We start from the raw sequence: 20,089 nt of genomic DNA, 5'->3' as shown, positions 1-20,089 counted from the left end.
TTAGTATAGATGTTGTGTGCCGTGTATGAAAGAGAGAAGAAAAGCAAGTTGAACATAGCAGTTTTGGTCTGATGAATTCTCGTTAAAGAAGAAAAGTAGTAGTCCATAGCAGTAATTAAGCTTAACGATGTATGGTGATTGAGAGTACTTTTGGTATTTTGAGTGAAAATTGACTAGCATAGGTTTTCAGATAAAAATTCAAAAAACTCCAATGTACAGGGGGTTGTGTGGGAGTTTTCAAATGATGAAAAGTTATCGTAACCAAACCCCAAACCATAAGGAGGTTTTTTGTATTTTACCCAAAATAAAAACTAATTTTCATTAAAGTAGGATGAAAATAAAAAATTTGCAAATATAAAATTGCCAAATCATGCAAATCAATCCTTCCTTTACAAGCATGCTCCTTCAAAGCACATAGCTACTACTCTAATAAGAAGAAGCTATAGTAGAAGAAGTATTGACACCTATAGTGGCCCTACTCAAGTAGAGGCTACCAAGAAAAGATGGAAGGAAGGCCTTTCTGCTTTTAGATTGAGTAAGATTGGAATTTCGTTGAAAAAAAAAGTGAAAATGTTGAGAGAAATTAAGTGTAGAAAAAGATTAGAAAGCCTTAAAAGGACTTAGATTGCAATTCTAAAAGAAATTTGTCATCTTTATTCTCTATTACACAACCTCAAATCAATCACTGGCCTTTTAAATTTACTGAGATTCTTTAAAAAATCCTTTAATCGAAAAAAATGCAAATAATAGGATGGAAAGCACATCAACACTGACCTGAGCTGACCATTGCTATAACTACACTATTAAAACCAAGCTCAATATAGCACTTTGAAATGATTCCTGTACCTTTCTTGCCTCACATCTTGTTTTAAACTCAAAGACAAGAAAATAGTTTTGGAATCAAGTCCTCTTTTAAGTCCTCTTTTAAATATGCTATTGTGGGTAAAAGACTAAACTTTTAATTGGATTAAAACATTTAGCCTAGATTGGATTATACAACAATTCTCAAAAGAAAAAGTATGTCAATTAATGCCCTCCAACTGCTTGTGAAAATGACAAAATGTAAAATTGATAATGAAAATGAATTTGTAATTATGTGTATGTTATATGTTTACATAATAAGAGGAACCGTTGTCTATTGTGAATTTTGCTGGCGACAGAGACTAACACGTGTATGTAGTTTCTGCATGCTTGGATGTGAAAGGGTGAGAAAATTCTTGCGAGTCTACTAGCTGAGAGGGGAGAATAATATGAAGAAATAGGGGTGACCACAGTTCAGATTTGAATCCAAACTGGATCAAAATCGGCCTTGTGGCTTGTTGAATCGAAACCGAAACTAAATTTTGGAAATTGAAACCAGAACCAGAATGCGACTAAAGGTTTAGTTCAGGTTCACCAAAATTTTGAGCCAGAATCGGAATTGGTAGTTTACAATCTGTTTAATAATCTAAAAATATATTTGCTATCTAAACCTATTTGCTAGTTTAGAATTTAATGTCAATAGTCAATATCTAATACTAGTAGATCCAATCTTAATCCAACAACCCATGGTCTCATTCCATTAGTAAGTCTATATCCTATAACTAATCTAAATTCAAGACCAATCTAATCTAATCAACAATGAGATTTTTTTTCATAAAATTTGCATCATTTTTTCATTTTCCTTACACATGATAATACAATAATTTTTTAACATTCATTGTTATATTTTTTTAGAATCAATTTTATAACAAGTGTTTAAATATAACTAAACCGGAGGTTCAAAAACTGTAACCATAATCGTCCCTAAAAGGCCGCTTTAGATTCCACCTTTCAGAAGAATTAGAATAGTCGGTTTTTGAACTGTAACCATAATGTCTGGGTTTGGGAAAAGTTTACTAATTTCTATTTTTTACTCCAATTTAATTGAAAGTTTAGTTTTCCTCCCCAACTTAGTTTAATATATTTATTTTCCCTCATTTTTATAGAGGAGTTCACTTGTCGCTCCTATATTGCCCATGATTTTTTCATTGAAAAAATCATGGGCAATATAGTGCCGTCATTGAAAAAATCAAAAAGAGTAGTGCCGTCATGAAAGGATTTGATTGGATAGTAAATAAAACTTGAAGGACTACATTGGTTAAAAAATAATTAAGGACAAAATTGATTTTAGTGAAAAAGTTTAAGGACGAAAATGATGATTTTTCCCAATATATTTAATATGATCTTTTCTGACATCATATATTCAGAATGGGAAGACAACATTAGTCATAAACTTTTCAAGTATTTTTGGATATCAAATATGTAATGAATCTAAAAATCAGTTGAAGTGCCTATTTATATTTGTCTTTTGTATTTCAAAGAGAAGAACTATGGAGAAAGAGTAGACAAAGGAAAAGGAGATCCCAAAACTAATATGTTTGCTTTCTATTTTTCCTCGATCTATGGATGGAAAAATTTATAAATTCAGGGTACCATCAAATACCCATGTATTCAAAAGAATAAAGGAAAGATAACTTGAACAAACAAAATAATGGACTTTCTTGATGGTTAATATTTCATGAGCAAGATACAACTTCATAAATAACTCACTGGGACATGCAAGCTAGGAACTAAAAAGAAAAAACTCTAAATCAAACTTTTGCCTTCAAACACAATTAGGGCACCTTTCTCACAAGGATTTTAGATGACGTAAACTTAGAGCTATGACAACAAAATAAAAGAAAATAGTAAAACTGAGAATAACTTGACAGTTGACACCAACATCTTCTATGTCCAAACATATTTGGTGAAACAGCTAAATTAGTTTCCATGGTGCGTGTTGGGACCATCAATTTCGGGTGCCTTGATATTTAGATCAATTCTTATAGGAGAATCAACAATCATAGCACCAAAAGAAGATGACGTACTAAGGCCAAATACCCTAATACCATATGTGACACCCATAGCAATGGAATGACTAGCATTTCTTCCAAAAGCTCCTTCCTCAAATAGGTATCAAGATAAATTTGCTGCTTGAATTTTGCGGTTATGCAAATCATTCTCAATTATCTTTTTGAGACCTAAGAGTGCCTTCTCCAACTTTTGAAGTTGCCACAGATTCAGCTCTCCAATTGGAGCCTACCAACAGTACTTGTGCTGGCCTTCCTTTCTCATTCGAGCAAGGATTTTTTTCACGTATTTTTTCAGCTTCAAAGAGTTTTTCAAAATTCGTGAGCTTTTGACTTAGCTCAACAACATTTTCAATATAGTGATAGTAGGGCGACTGATGCTACTATTAATGCTTAGTAAGGGGTTTTTGCCAAGATACTTGTCAATGATGAATTCAAAACATGGATGCCAAAAGAGTGAGCCTTTTGTCCAGGAGAAAATACAACCAAAATAAGTTGTGCACCAGTAAGATTACAAAATTCACTAGCCTATTTGAAAGACCATTGCGACGTTTTGAAAAGGTTGCTTGTAGGTTGGTTTTCATTTCAATTTTTACTATAGGAACCTTCTGGCAACCATTAGTTAATTTCTTGGCCATTGCTTGATACGATGAATTGACTATGTGAATATTTGACAAGCTTAAACTATGTTTCTATTGTTTGAGGTAGAAGGCCTATTTATAGGCATTTTATTGTGCCTATTTTATGCATCCTCCCTATCATGCCTCATGTTGTATGGCAAGAAATTAATTCGGCCTCATTGTATGGTAAGAAATTAATTCATGCCGCATCATTTTATATGGCAAGAAATAAATTTGCATATATTGTAGGAGATTCAATTTTCAAATTTGAATAGTTTTTCAAATCTGCAATAAGTTGTCAAACTACCTGGGATGAAGGAATTTTACAATGTTAAAGATTAAATAAATGGTACGGGTGTCTAATGGGCACTCATTAATATGGATAAAGTTACCATAATTGATAAATTTTAGCATTTAAGAGGTGATATCTTTAGTTTTGGAAAACTTTTAGTAAAGTAAAGAATTTTGCAAATGACAAAAAAGACCATTTCAAATAAACGAACAAACACTGGATGAAAGTTTGACTATTTGCACTTCAACTTTATCATTTTTTTCTTTTTTGTTTAGTTGTCATTTTTTTTAACATAAGTTTAGAAATCTAATAATTCATTTTCATAAAACTAAGAACAAAAGTGTGGCCAACTTTGTTGCTATTTCTTTCTCTTTTTTTTTTTTTTTTTTGTCTAAACGATGCATAATACTATCAAGGTTCCTAAAATATCTTATTTTATAATTTTATTTCTTTTTAACTACAAAGAGATAGTAGATTCTAGCTTAAATTCTAGACCAAACCAAAATAATACTACTATGGCTTAAAAATAAAGTAAGAGACCATTATGAACTTGGAATTTTTATCCCCATACAATGACAAGTTGAAAGGAAAATATAATTTATTTTGGAAGAAGACATAGAATAATAAATTTTGTAAGACTTGTGAAAGATACAAAAAAATAAATTCAAAAAAATCGACAAAAACAAGCATATCATATGTGATACTCTAATTCTCTTAATTAAACAAATTATATGTGGTTGGTTTATAGGTTTCCTTTCTCTTTTATTTGATAAATGAATTTAAGATATTTCTCGTGACTTTTGACAACACTAATCTAAACCAAATTATTGCTTTTAATGTGAAACGATGTTGAAATACAAAAACATTTTCAACTGAAAGATAATTTCTTTCTTGGATTTTGCATTTATTTGTCTTTAATCTATTTTCTCAAATCATTGAAGATTTTAAATATGAGTTAAAATTTTCATAACTCCAAATCATGTTCCTAAGTGCCAACGGAAGATTTTGTGATGTTTATTTTAGAGAAAAGGTTAGGTATGTCATTTAGCATGTGAATCCCTTAAAAATAGCTTTCTAAAATATGAAATAATTACTACATTAATTAAGCAAGTTGTTTCTTATCCATATTAACAAGTGCCCATTAGGTGTCCGTTAAAAAATCCTTTAAATAAACAAAAGCTCAATGCTAACTATTATTATTCTACCACTTTTTCTCCTTTTTTTGGCACTTTAATCCCTTAGTCCAAAATTGAAGATTTTGAAACTTACGTTGCATATATGAAGTAGCAAATTTAAAGATAGTTGTACTTAACATTGTTAAATTTATAGGCAAACAAGTGGCAGTCGTAAAAATTATTAATCTCGATATTTTCTTCTAATAGTGAAAAATTTTGAGTTCCGATTTTTAGATATTAGTGTTTAGTTGTCAATTTCTAAAAAAATATTATTTTTATTAGTTGCAAACGTATATATTGTATCTTAATCACTGATGTCTATAATGTGTGTCATTTTATTAAAAGATTATGTATGTTGCATTTGATTTATTTAAAAGATTATCTTTGCTTACACAAAATTTCCCTATATTTAACAAAGTTGCAAAAACTATAGGATTATTATCACTTTACTCCATTAAACTATATCACTACTATCAGTTTATCCCCTAACGTTATCTTTTAGTCACTTTATCTCTATAAGTAATTCAACTCAACATGTTAAAAAATTTTGAACAAAAATACCCTTTTATTTTATAGCATTACTACATTGTTATTATCACTTTATTCATTTAGATTATAGTGATACAATCACTTTAGTTCCTAACATTATTTTCTAGGCATTTTACCTCATCGTTAATCTAACTAGTATGGTCAAAAAATTTTAAATATATTTACCCTTTTTATTTATAATTAAAAATAAAAAAGTTGAAATGGTTATTTTTCTTTTTTCTTTTTTTACTTTAAGAGATCAAAAAACATAAAACTAAAGGGTTTTCTCAAGTTTCTTTTTTCACATTTATTAATACTAGGAAAAGAAAAAGAGAAAGGAAAGAAGGAGACAAAAAGTTAGATTTTGTAAAAAAGAAAATAAAGAAAAGTCTAACATTATCGTATTACTTTAAAGTTGTCGAGATTAGGATTGGAATTTGGTGGTAAACAAAAAAGTGAAATAATTTTAAAATAATAAAAGTATTTAATTTTTTTTATTTGTAATTTTTTAAAAAAAGAATTGAGCTCTCTCTCTCCCTCTCCCCCTCCCCCTCCCCCTCCCCCTCTCCATCTTTCTATTTTTTTTCAATATTAATAAAATTGCCAAGAAGAAAGAAATTAATACTTTGACTTTTTCTCTTGATAGTAAAAAGGAGAAGAGTCACTTTAAATTTTTTATTATTTTTATTATGCAAAGAGGAGGGTATTTTCTTATAAAGTTTTTTAACTTGGTAAGTTGGTTTAATGGTAGGATAAATTGTCTAAAAAATAACTGTAGGGGGTAAATTGATAATGAGACTATATCTTATGGGGGTAAAGTGATAATAATTTTAAAGATTAAAAATATCTTTTCACTTTAATTAACAAACTCCATTAAGTTTGACCATTAATCTTGGGGGTAAAGTAACTAAAAGATAACGTTAAGGGGAAAATTAATAGTAGCAGCAAACGTTAAAGGGGTAAAGTGATAATAACCCAAAACTATAAGCTAATATCCCTAATAGCATGGATGGAACAAAAGCTCCTCAAGATTTGGAAAATTAAAAATTTTCTTTATTGAAAAATCAAAAGTTTGAAAAAGCTTCTTGTAAATTTAAATATTTCCCCCGCAAGAAATTAAAAAAAAAATACTTCAGGTTATATACTTAAGTTTTGGTTGCATTAAAGTTCACCCTTTCATAGGAAATTTCCTGGTTCCTCCTAACAAGTAATGAAATTAAACGCACTAATTCTTTATGCACAAATATAGGAGTAGTTTAATTCTTTTTTTTTTTGGGTGCGTTGAAGGGTCTAAGAAGTAAGTAGGGATGGCAATTCGGAGCGACCACGTCATGGAAGATTGATTAGAGAATCTAAGGAGTAAGCATGGATGATAATTTACGGTACCCACCTCGCAAGGGTTGATGAGGCGGGGAGATAGGTGGGGCGATAGGTTATTTTCTCCTTTGTTAAAAAACAGGAGAGGGGACGAGAGAGTATATCCCCTCCATATATATATATATATAATATCATTAGTTATACTAATAATTATATATTTTTACTAACATAAATTATTGATCAGTTACACCAATACATTTCCCGCATTGCAGACGCGAGGTGGGGCGAATATTTGGGCAACGTGGCGGCGAGGGGCAAGGGAAGGGCCTCCTATCCCATCACCGCCGTATTGCCATTCCTAAGAGTAAGGCCCATTACAGAGTAATTAACCGAGGATGGCCAGTTTAATTCACTTTCATCTTTGCTCAAGTCAGTTTTCCTTTAAATTATTGTTCCCCATATCTTCCAACAGTCAGTTGCCCTTAAAGTTGGGGAAAATATACATTTATGCCATCATGTTTTGGAAATACAGTTAACCCCTTGTTTGGTATATTTTCACCCAGAATGGCAATTTTTTTTAATTATTTTAGGATTTGGTAGGCAAGTCAGAATGGAATATTTACTCCGTTTCCAATATTTTGTATAATTAATATTTAGATGTCAGTGTGGAATATACTAAGTATAAATTTAACTTAGTTGCCTTGGATTAGTTTATAGGATGTAATATGTCTTATTACTTTTTTGTTTATTTGTTCTATAGTATTTGTCTATTTACGTGAAATTTTGATTTTTTTACTTCAAAAATAAATGAGAATTGGTATCAAAATTCTTCAATTATAATACCCGATTCATTCTAATTTATAGATTTTTGAGTTAAAATTTTGCAATTACTAGCAATATGATTAGCAACATAAAGTATCAATTACATGAAGTCAAACAATTATAATGTATATTTAATCTATTTTCAATTTTGTTAAGATTCAAAAAAATTCTTGCACAATTGTTCAAAAGTCAAAGAATAAAGTATCTTAAAACGTTTTTTCTAGTATAAAAGAAAATATTATTTTAAATACAAGGAAAATTAATTATTATGAAAAATTACATTTAAATGTTAATTGAGCTTACAAATAGTCTAAGATATCATGATGTAGTGTAAAAATGTATAAGGATAAATTTGACATCCTACTATTTAGGCATTGTAGGATAAAGGTAGAAAGCGCATTCCCTAAGTTGGTTTAAGAAATGGAATTTCGGAAAAAAGAAAAAATGTTGGAATGAGCAATTCAGGAACAAAAGGATTTCCCACTTAATTAAACCATACTAAACGCTGAAATGCAATGGACAAGTTGAAAAGGTCTTTTATTTCCATACCATTCCCACGTACCAAAGGAGGGGAAAGAACTTTATGCAATGATTTCTGATACTTTCGCTAGTTCAGTTCATTTTCCATGATGAAATGAGCACTGAAGTCTGTGATCTTTTCCCTTTTTCTGAATTTTGGAGTTGATACTTATGGCCTGTGCCTAGCTGTTCTGATCCTTGTTTTTGCGGTCAATTCTTTTATTCTCAACTTTGAGTAAAAAGATTTTGACTTTGTAAAGTAACACATATTAGAGTTATTTAACTTGTCTAAGATTGTTAAAGGTAATATTTACCCCTTTTTTAAGGCCAACTTAAAACTCAAAGATAATTATGTCCAACTAAGAGTAACTCAAAAGCCTGTGAATTACTCTATCTAAACGCTTCTAGAAGCACAAAAATGTGATATGGTAACTAATGATAGTTGTGTAAGGCTCTAGAGGAATAACTGTTTTGGCATGCTTTTACAAAAAAATAAAATTTAAAAAAAATCTCTCTTTCTTTCTTCTGTTTTGTGCTAACAGCTTTGATAACTAGAAAATAGACAGATAGAAGTATGCTAGAAAAAAAAATATTTTTTTGCACAACCTGAAGACCAAGTCACATTTACTGGTTCAACAGCCACTTCTATCTCACCTCCAATTTTGCTCCCCCAAGCAAAGCAGTGTGATTTAGCCCACCACGTGTTTAATTCAGCGCAAGAATCTGGCTGTGTTTGGACACTTGTTGCACTAAAATCAAGCATATTCTCGACCACTCTTCATCACTATATTTGTGTCAATTTCATTGCAAACTACTACTGCCACTATTATCTTCACTGGAATTTCATGAATGTTACTAATATTTACTGATTTAAATTTCGTGTTTTAGCTCAAAATTCATATCTCCAGCAGTGGAAAATGAGTCGAGAACAGCTAATTAGGCCTCAATCTGAAGAAGAACAAGTGAAATGTGGTGGTGATGTTGCATCAAAGGAAGCTGTCCTAGCTCATCTGGCACAGGTTCTCTTTTTTTTTTTTGTAATTTTTTTTTTTTTAGTATAAGCAGGAGGACTCGAACCCGAGATCTCTCACTTACACTCCCTCCCCCCGTACCATCCAACCCAACCCTCCCTCCCATCTGGCACGGGTTCTCTTTATTTTGCATAGCTCATTATTTTAACTTTACTTTTTTTTTTTTTTTGAAATATTGTATTGCTATTGAGAGCACGCATGATTTTTCTTTGTTTTTTTTTTGGGGTAATTACGATACTTATTCTAATTAGTGAAATATACATTCTATGCATGAAAACATATAGCAAAAAAGTTAGATACATTGGTACATACTAGCTGTTAATTTGGAGGAGTAAATGTTTATCCAAAACTACCCTTTAATTTATCTTTCTACTCACCCATAAATCTCCATAATTAATGCCTGTAATCTACTCTCTCCCATTTTCTAATGTTTAACGCTACAAACACTGCATTTAATTTCTCATAATCCCAACTCAAAGAAAGTTGGGAGTATAAATAAGGATAAATTTGGACCAAAAAAAAAAAGTTCATAAATACTTTCTTGTTGATATAATAAAAGAACAGATAAAAGGAAAAATTGGGTTAGGGTCATTTAAATAGGAACGGAGGGAGTACCTTTGTGAATCTTTCCTCCACCTATTCACATAGATCATAGGTCATATAGATCGTATGCACCCACCCACCTATTCACATAGATCATAGGATTTCAAGTTCTTAACAAGGCATAAGTTATAGGATGTGCTCAAATGACCTCAAGAACAGAAATATATGAAAAATGTTTTCCAAATTATACCGTGCACCCCAAGTTACCAAGAGGTGGTAGCTAGAGAAGTTCTTAGATTTTCATCCTCAAACCATTGAAATGTTTAAATCAATAGATACTATTCTAAGAAATTAACCTTGATCCACCTGTTGATTTAATTGTTTTTACACATTAATTCGGTTAATCCAGTTGTAGGTGTAATCGTAGGTAACAATTAGTGGTCCAAATTAGATTGCCATAATGTGTTCCAATTAGATTAGGTTCAAATATCAAAGTTTTTATTTTATTTTATTTTTTGTTTCCAAAAACAAATTAGGACAATCCAAATTGAGCCACATCGATTACAACTCGTTTTGGACCGCTAATTGGCCTCTACTAAATTGCAGTTGCAACTATTAAGGCCTAAGTCCACGTGATGTTCTTTCATTCATTATAAAGTAAAGAGAAGATGAAAAAGGAATCCAATACTTACTTGTTTGAGTTGGGAACATATATTGTGCTAGGTTGGCCAGCAAGATGGCCAAATAGCTCTTCCACACGAACTGAGGAGCAGCATCACCATTGGTGAAGCACTTGAGGCCGCAGTTCTCACAGCAGGAAATAAGCCTGTGGATTATAGTGATGCAGCTGCAATACAAGCAGCGGAAGTTAGAGCAACAGGTCGTACCAACATTGTCCCTGGTGGCGTTGCTGCTGCAGCTCAATCTGCAGCAACCCGTAATGCTCGAGTTACAAGGGATGAGGACAAAACAAAGTTGGCAGATGTTTTATCGGTACAATATTACTTGCATCTTTTTGTCATCTGCATGCTTATACTTTGATCGATGTTTGATATTCATAATGGCGGTGAATGCACCAGGAAACTTCAATCTCATATTTAGGTGTGTTATGTGGTGTAGTTGTGCAAAGTCTAAAAACATACTCCCTCTCTGTCCCATTTTGATAGTTCTAGTTCTTTTTTTACGCAGTTTAAGAAAAAATAGTTAATTTTGTTGAAAAAATAAATTTAGATTGCTATTTTTCTAAAATACCCTTACATTAAATAGAGTACAACTTTATATTAATTATTCATAGAAACTTGAATCGATTGTTTATGAAAATTTGAATTGATGGTCAAGAAAGAATCAATTCTCATTTTACATTAAACGGGGTAAATAATAATCTATATTAAACAAGGTAGTCTATGCTAATAACAACCTACATTGAATAAAAATATTTTAGAGAAATTAAAAGATAACTACATTCTTCAATTGGAAAGTGGACTACAAATTAAGACAAACGAAAAAGGAAAATAGGACTATCAAAATAGGACGGAGGGAGTAATTACTTTAAATGAGCTAATAATCCCATGAATACTCTCCGTCATTTTTTTTGTTTTTTTTGGTATTTTAGAATGGAATGTTATGTCATGGCATTTGCTTTTGGGTAGGAGGCATGCACGAAATTGCCAGCAGACAAGCCGGTGACTCGCCGAGATGCTGAGGGGGTGATAGGTGCAGAGCTGAGGAATGATCCAAACCTGACCACTCGTCCAGGTGGCGTTGCAGCTTCTTTGGCTGCAGCTGCAAGGCTCAACCAAACGATGAACCGGAACAGCCAGCCAAGCTAATCAGAGACTCCATCTTAGTGACTTGTATTTCAGATCTAGATTCATCTAAAGATCCAAATGTAGCTATCAAGAACCTTGTTGCATTGTTTGAGGCCGTGATTTCATATTTATTGGTCTCACATTAAGAAACTCCATGCATTGTTCGTGACCATGATTCGTTTATTAGCAGAACCATCTTATCATATATACATCCTCCTCCTATAACATGTTGAGAAAAATCTGAGGTATGGGTTTTTAGCGATTCTATTGAAAGATGGATAATCCAATCCAAGGACACTGCCGGAGTCAAATATGTTTGATATTGAGTTTGACTTCTCTAGGCCTATTTCCTTCGATCTAAATTCCATGTGGTAAGTTTAACCAGCCAATCTGAATTGAAATAATGTGACATTTTGTAATAACAATGAAAGACGTGTGGAATCCCCTTGCAATTTCCATATTTCTTTAAACATGTACATCTTGAATCCGCTGGCTAAAAGCTCCAATCCCATGCAACTATTCATGTTAATTATAAGATTTTAACTTTACGAAACTGACATAATTATTTGGAGCTGGTCAAAAAAGAAAGGGGTAATTTCATATTCCTCCCTCGAGGTTTCTAACAATTACACTTAAATACCATCTAAAATTAAAAATTACACTCATCTCTCCTGGATGGACACATTTGATAAATATTGCGGCCCCTGTCAGCAAAAGAAAGTTAAAAAAAAGCGGGAAATGGTATTGACATACAAAATTTTGCCACCTTTACCCTCTTTATATTCTGAACAAAACATTTAACACTTTGTTTATAAAAATTAATTAAAAAAGGGAAAAAGAGATGAAAGTAGTAGTGATCCTCTCAGTATAGCAAAGAGTAGATATGCAATTCTGCACTTTTGACCGTTCGAAGCAGGAAGAGTTAGGCAGATTGCAGTGGCTCTATCAGTTGGAAGCAATTAAATTTCATCAATCGAAAAGCTGACAATGGAAAATTTGAGTTTACTAGCTGCATAAATATTCATACAAACTGTAAAATTCATTTGATTAGTCCATAGTCATGCAATAATGTACCACCAACATGCATAGCCTCAGTAGTTATGTAGTGATGAAACCAAAAGGCAAATGCTTGGTGGACACATTGTAGCAACAACACCTTTTGCATGCTAGTTTATGAATTTCAGGTTTGAGTTCTGGTATCAGAGCCTGGTCAGAAATTGTTTTAATTAAAGTTACTATTTCTGCTATATTCTGACTGTTTTCTATGCTGTGTTGGTAAGTCATTGAGACTTAGTGAGACCGTTGGTAAGCCTAAAGAGTTGGTGTTCCCGGCATAAGACTCTGGTGTTCCTATAGGATAGATGAATAGAAGAGATTAGCAAAAATGGCAGCTAAATTAAAGCGATGGATGACTAAATCGGATTCAAAGAATTCAGACTTGGTGTTAAGTAATGAAATTAAGATGGAAATAGATAGTTCAAATTGGACTATACCTGAATAGAACATTGAAGAAATTTACAAAGTAGGATTATTTGATTTCAAAGTAGCAATGACTATAAAAATACATGAGGAGTCGATCTATAAACGAACAATTTCAAACTATATATTTATTGAATGACCAATCATTACAAAAATATATTAATAATGGATATAGATATATTCAGATAGGTTTGGTACAAGTAGCCGTAAAACCCTTAGTTCATATGGGGGTTGATGCCCCAATCTTCATGGCATTAAGAGATAAAAAGCTTAAAAGATATAAAAGCTCTTTATTAGCATTAATTCAAACCAACACATGTAGTGGTCCTATTTATTTTAATTGTGCACCTAACTATTCATTAGACATGACAGACCCATTAATAATGGATTCATTAGTCTTAGATATTCACTTACAAGGAAACGAATTTCACAAAAAATGTAAAAATTTTGCTATAATATATAAAGTATATTTTAAACTATTATCCTCTCAAATTTCACCAAAATGTATAATGGTACCTAGTTCAAAAGATGAAACAGTTTTATTAGAATTACAAGCAGAAAAATCTAATGCATTTACTCCTAAAAAATTAAAATGGAATGAAATAACTATTCCACAAGAATTTCAAATAACTAATCCACAAATTCCTATAAATATAGAACAAACGGAAGTAGAACAAATTATTGAAGAAGTAGATGGAACGGTAACATTACAATTTCCTTTTTAGAGAAAGACCCCTAGTTCTTACAAATCTTATTCATATACACAACCTCCTAGGCACTCTATGTCAGACTTTCCAGAAACCGTTCAACCAGTTCAAAGTCAAGATACAAATTATAAGTTTAAAAGTCCTATTCCAGAAATAATACAGACAAACAAAAGTGAATATTCACCCACACATTCACAAATGGCAGGAGAAATTAATATGATAAAATTAAAAAGAAAAATAGATTTTAATAAATTAGAAGAAGAAATATTTGATGAAGAAAATAATGAATATAGAGAATGGTTTTCAAAATTAGATCAAATATGTCAGAAAAAATTAAAAGAATTATGGTATAAAGAAGTAGAAGAAAGACAATTAGAAATTTATTTTTTCAAATGGATAGAATATTATATGATTAAAAATAAAATTACTAATACACCATATAATATCCCTACTATAAATGTTCAAACTAGTCTTTACAAAAAATGGACATTAGCAGATAATACTATAGTTACTTCAATACATCCTCCATTACAAGAAATCAAAATTAATGATTTAACCACGGCCTCCCCATTTAAAAAAGGCAGAGTAGCGCAAGATAATGCAATATTAGTTTATGAAGATATTAAAAAGTATATCATCAAAATAATTATACAAATCAATTATTACATTCGGTATCCCAAAATGTAGAATATTTAGATACAAAAATTCAAACAATAGGAAATAAATTAGAAAAAAGGATAGAAGCTATTCCAGGAATTTCCACACCCAAATTTCCTAATGATATTTCAGCACCACATTTCCAACCTAGAAGCCTGCAATATAAACAAGAAGAAGAATTAGCACAAGCACAAATATTAGGAAGAATTCAAAGAAGTTTAACAATTACAGACCCTAATACATCAAGAATTCATACGATAGAACAAGGAAAAATTAAAGAGATTTCAGAATCTGAAAAAACAAGCACTCCAGAAGAATTTTCAGACATAGAAGAAGAAAACCAAAACAATCAGTTAATAGATATAGTTGAAGGACAATTTGATAATACTATAAATAAAATTTCTAGAAAAAATATAAAAAAACCCCAAAGAAACTATAAAAATTGGAAAATGATAGACACTAGAAATTATTATACAAGACCTACACCTCCAGATATTCAATATGAAGAAAGATCAAAATTTCACACCAGTAAATATGATGGAAAATCAATATATGAATGGAATATAGATGGCAAAGTAGAATATGAGATATTAAATACATTACAAGAAATGGGAATGGCAAGATTAGCATATAAAGTAAGACATGCAGATGAAAAATAAATTGCAACAATATTAATATCAGGATTCATAAGCCAATTAAAAAATTGGTGGGATAATGCTTTAACATTAGAAAGCAAAACTGCAATATTAAATCACACTATAGAAGTTGGAGATGAGCAAGGTAACATCACTACTAAATCAGATGCAGCAGAATTCTTGATAGTAACAATTGCAATGTATTTTGTAGGAAATCCAAAAGAAGAGTTACATTCTAATAAAATGTTTTTGACCAATTTAAGATGTCCAACTCTTACAGATTACAGATGGTACAAAGATATGTTTTTAACACATGTATTAAGAAGACTTGATTGTAATATGTCATTTTGGAAAGAAAAATTTATCACTGGACTACCAACTTTATTTTCTCAAAGAATTATGACTAATTTACAAAAAGAAATGGGTACAGATATATTATCATTAGAAGGAGTCACTGGGACAATTATTAGGATTTATTAAAAAAGAAAGATTAGCATTATGCACAGAATTAAAAATGCAACAAAAGTATGGATCACAAAAATAAGAAGTAGGATCATTTTGTGAAACTTTTGGTATTCAAGGTATTAGATCACCTTCTGCATTAAAAGGAAAATCTTACAAAAAATCTGATTATATTAAAAAAGGGAGAAGACAACCTTCTAGGATTTCCAATGAACCCTATTATAAGAAATTTAAGAAAAGATTTCAAAACAATAGAAATATTACTTGCTGGAAATGCGGAAGATTAGGACATAAAGCCAATAATTGCAAAGTAAAGCAAAAGATACATGAAATATTTTCAAATAATTCAGAATTAAAGGAAAAAATATTAGCAATCATGATAAATGAGGAAGAGGAAGAAGATATATCAATGCTATTCAATGCAAAAAAAAAATGCATATTTGAGTTAAAAAATTTACAAAACACTTACTCAGAGGATTTTCCCAGAAGAATGCTATTGGTGTCCTGATGACCCCCTCAAAAATCAATCTTATTATGAACTGATTCTAGTTGATACTAGATCAGTCGAAATTATTGCAAAACCCAATCCTTCAAATCCAAAGGAAATAGTCCATTGCAAATGTATAATTAAAAAGGTTTGCTCCCCAGGAGAATGAGCCTCCATTTAGTCAAAAAGAATTTTTCACTCCGAAGGATTCCAGAAGGATTCACATATCAAGATTACAAACAGGCCTGGTATAGAGCTTTTCTATACAGACCATTTGATCATTCATGGTTTTTTATATTCCATGAACATTGCCCAAAGGATTTTCCAATTTGGTTCTATCATTGGTGGAGATATTATGAACCTCAATAGGAGATATATCCTCCAAAAGTGTTAATGGGATTTTAGACTTATTGCAAAAAGATTCAAGGAGAAGAATACACTCGCTCAATATTATTTCACGCAGAATTCAAAGTACCTTGGATATTTTGCTGGAGTTTTAAAATTATGCAAGATTTAGAAGCACCATTACCAATGTCTTTGGCTCGTGAATTCAAAGTTAAATGGTGGGATGAATTCAAACAAGAAATATGCTCCCAAGAGACAGTACTCAAATTTCTTCAAACAGGTGAAAAACTCAAATGGACTATGCAGCAATTAGTGACAGTTCAAACAAAAGAAAAAGGTCCGCTTCAAAAGGTCGCTGCCTCTTCAAGTATTCAAAGGCCAAACACCCCTTCAAAAGGAAAAGAGACAGAAGTAGCAAATCCAACTCAAGATTTTTTCCTTTAAAAAATGATGACAAATCCGGATATGCTTCAAGAATATCTGAATTATTCGAAGGAACAAACAAAAGAAGACAAAGGAATTTCAAATCAAGAACCCACAATAACTGGATCCACTACGGCGGAGGAATCTTGGTCATCACCCACTCAAACATCTGACCCTTTTGGTGGACCATGCGCACAAGATCCGTATGACTACTAAAAGTTAGGATTGTTGGCTACATTTCAAAAGCTACGGATTGTTCCATCCAATCAGACGAAGATTTCAAGATTACGAAGATAAAAAGATAAGATTCAAATGAAATGAGCATTTCAATTCAATTCATGTATAAATAGATGTAGGATTTCAAAAGACAGGCATCGATCAATTTATGTGATCTGAGCCTTCCCTATTGTAAACATTCTCTTAGTTTCCAATAAAATCCCAAGCTTTCATTCATATTCGCTTCCACGGCCCACACTCATCTAATATCTAAATTCAAAACTATTCAAGAACTTTAATTACAAGTAAGTTCAAAACTCTCTCTTTATTTTCTTTCAACAAGCCTGATTTCAATTATTTATTTCCTTTTTAATTAATGCTTTCATGCATGGGCTGGTTCTGTATAGCAGCGACCTTTTGTGCAGTATAGAAGAATTAATTAAAAAAGAAGTATGTGCAGACATTCCAAATGCTTTTTGGAAAAGGAAAAAACATATAGTAGAATTACCATATGAAATAAGATATTCAGATAAGGATATTCCTACTAAAGCTAGACCTATTCAAATGAATAAAGAATATTTAGAATTTTGTAAAAAGGAAATACAAACTTTGTTAGAAAAGAAATTAATAACTCATTCAAAATCACCTTGGAGTTGTGCAGCTTTTTATGTAATGAATCAAGCTGAAAAAGAAAGAGGAGTTCCAAGATTAGTTATTAACTATAAACCATTAAATAAAATGTTACGATGGATTAGATATCCAATTCCAAATAAGAGAGATTTATTAAATAGATTATTTAATGCAAAAATATTTTCAAAATTTGATTTACAACCAGGATATTAGCAAATTATTATAGCAGAAAAAGATAGATATTTGAAATCAGGCTCGTGGAAAGAAAATGAAGAGAAAGTTTTGAACTTACTTGTAATTAAAGTTCTTGAATAGTCTTGAATTTAGATATTAGATGAACGTGGGGTGTGGAAGCGAATATGAACAAACTTCTGATTTTATTGGAAATAAGGAGAAGGTTTACAATAAGGAAGGCTCAGATCACATTAATTGATCAATGCCTGTCTTTTGAAATCCTACATCTATTTATACCTTTTTTATTAAGAGTTGATTGCAAATCAGCAAAAGAAATTTTACAAAAAGATGTTAAAAATTTTGTTTCAAAACAAATATTTGCTAGATGGCAAGCTATTTTATCTGTTTTTTATTTTGAAATTGAATATATTAAAGGTGAAAATAATTCATTACCAGATTTTCTTACTCGCGAATTTCTTCAAGGGATTGAATCGTGAGTCACACAAAGAATACATTCGAAGATTACGAAGTTTTGTACAGTTGCATATGCCTATTAAACATATAACTGGAAAAATAAGTCCACTACAAGCCTTAAACAGCATAAGGACAAGTAAGTATGTTCCACTTAATTACATGTCCATGCTAAGCAGTCCAAGCAACAAAAGAAGATAGTTTGAAGACTATTATGTGGGCCACAACACTAATACATATGCAAGGCAATCCGTAGAACACAAAAACACCATCTCAAACTATCGTTTAAGATGGTAAGGATTGCCTAGCCTAAGAGACTATGCACTGCCAAGTCCATGACCGTTTCTGATACGCAAAAGATCTACATTCTGGAGTGCATTGCCATATAGCATTACATTGCAACACCCCATTCAAAAACTCATGCTCATGCTGCTACTAATGTCTTGGCAATTACAATTTGCTGTAGATGCTCGCGCCAAGAAGCAAATAAAAGAAGTATTATTATTGTAGGCAATTTTTTTCCTTTGTTTTTGCAATAATATTAGCCACAATCTTTTGAGGGCAAGTTGGTCATTAGAAGGCTTCTGGTGCTGACATGTTGTCACATCCATCACAAAGGGGAGGTGCGTGTAATTTTTAATTTTAGAAGATATTTAAGTGCAATTGTCAAAAACCTCAAGGAAGGTATCTGAAATTATCCCAAAAAAGAAAGTAGAACGTTCATATACTAGCAATGCATCCTCACTTTGTTGCTTTCTCGTGATAGAGCACAACCGCTATAACTAGGGGCGGGCACGGGTCGGGTACCCACCCCTAACATGATTTGGCTGACCCGACCCTAATATATCGGATCAGCCATTTTGCGACCCTAACCCGCTCCTAATATTTTCGGGTACCCGCTAAGGGCACGGGTCGGGTACCCACCCCTAACATGATTTGGCTGACCCGACCCTAATATATCGGATCAACCATTTTGCGACCCTAACCCGCTCCTAATATTTTCGGGTACCCGAATAGCGGGTACCCGAAAAAAAGGGGCGGGTCATAGGGTACCCGCCCCTAAAAAAAACTATTTTTCAATAAAAAAAAATTATTTTCTACTTAATATCAACATGTTTTTCAATAAAAAAACATGCTTTTCCAATTAATATTGGTAGAGATATTATAATTAAAGTCCATACATCACCATTTTCACACATTTCATCCAATAATCAAATCGATCTCATAAATTTAGTACATATTAGAATATCTAATGGACAAAACGAAGTTTCTTAATAATTTTGAGTACATCACCATTTTCACACATTTCATACTTCTACAACACAACAAACACAAGGATAATAAGTATTTGGTAACTTCCCCAAGGATATTATGGTATAAGACCGTATCTCAAATAAGTCAATTGTGAAATCAAGTTCGGAAAAGAATTGAATAGAACTAATTATTTTTGAAAAAAATATAACCAAAATAATGTTAAAAATCTTCCCCAACTTCTTTACATCTTTGGAATAGACCTTATGGTATTAAGGTGATGAAAAAGAAAATAAATTTCTTACACTAAATAAAAGAGACAAATTTAAGAGATATAATTGCAAATGAATGACACAAATATTTTAATTATCTAGCTAACAGAAAATTGAGACTCCAAACAAAAATCTTTGATTGAATTGATGCAAGATTTGCAGGAAAGATCGATGGAGGTAGAATAAAAATAAAAAAGATGAAAGGGATGAACAATTTTTATAACAGAGTTTCACAAATTTTTTTTTTCATTTTGTTCATGTTTCACCGAGAATATTCACTTTCTTCAAAAAAAAATGAGAAGAGTAGATCATATAGGATTAGAATATGAGGCTGCGAGCCACTTCACTTGCACTT

At 31.6% G+C, this 20,089-nt stretch overlaps 1 protein-coding gene across 1 annotated transcript; it reads left to right on the top strand.

Moving 5' to 3' along the window:
* The first annotated feature begins 9,044 nt into the window (after positions 1-9,044).
* Positions 9,045-11,546, top strand: LOC113724526 (late embryogenesis abundant protein 47-like). Its single transcript, XM_027247420.2, has 3 exons — positions 9,045-9,162; positions 10,441-10,710; positions 11,367-11,546. Exons 1-3 carry the CDS (start codon positions 9,061-9,063, stop codon positions 11,544-11,546), a joined length of 552 nt encoding a protein of 183 aa, XP_027103221.1. The 5' UTR covers positions 9,045-9,060.
* The last annotated feature ends 8,543 nt before the right edge of the window (positions 11,547-20,089 follow it).

This window comes from Coffea arabica, chromosome 2c (assembly GCF_036785885.1).
Source record: "Coffea arabica cultivar ET-39 chromosome 2c, Coffea Arabica ET-39 HiFi, whole genome shotgun sequence".
Classification (NCBI taxonomy): Eukaryota; Viridiplantae; Streptophyta; class Magnoliopsida; order Gentianales; family Rubiaceae; genus Coffea; species Coffea arabica.
The sequence above is the reverse complement of the archived record's forward strand: the minus strand, read 5'-3'. Positions and strand labels throughout refer to the sequence as shown.

Excerpts from the sequence above, each read along its gene's own strand:
- LOC113724526 (XM_027247420.2), top strand. The coding sequence starts at position 9,061 with ATGAGTCGAGAACAGCTAATTAGGCCTCAATCTGAAGAAGAACAAGTG. Across the intron at positions 9,163-10,440 it reads TCCTAGCTCATCTGGCACAG|GTTGGCCAGCAAGATGGCCA; the intron begins GTTCTCTTTTTT and ends ATATTGTGCTAG. Across the intron at positions 10,711-11,366 it reads AGTTGGCAGATGTTTTATCG|GAGGCATGCACGAAATTGCC; the intron begins GTACAATATTAC and ends GCTTTTGGGTAG.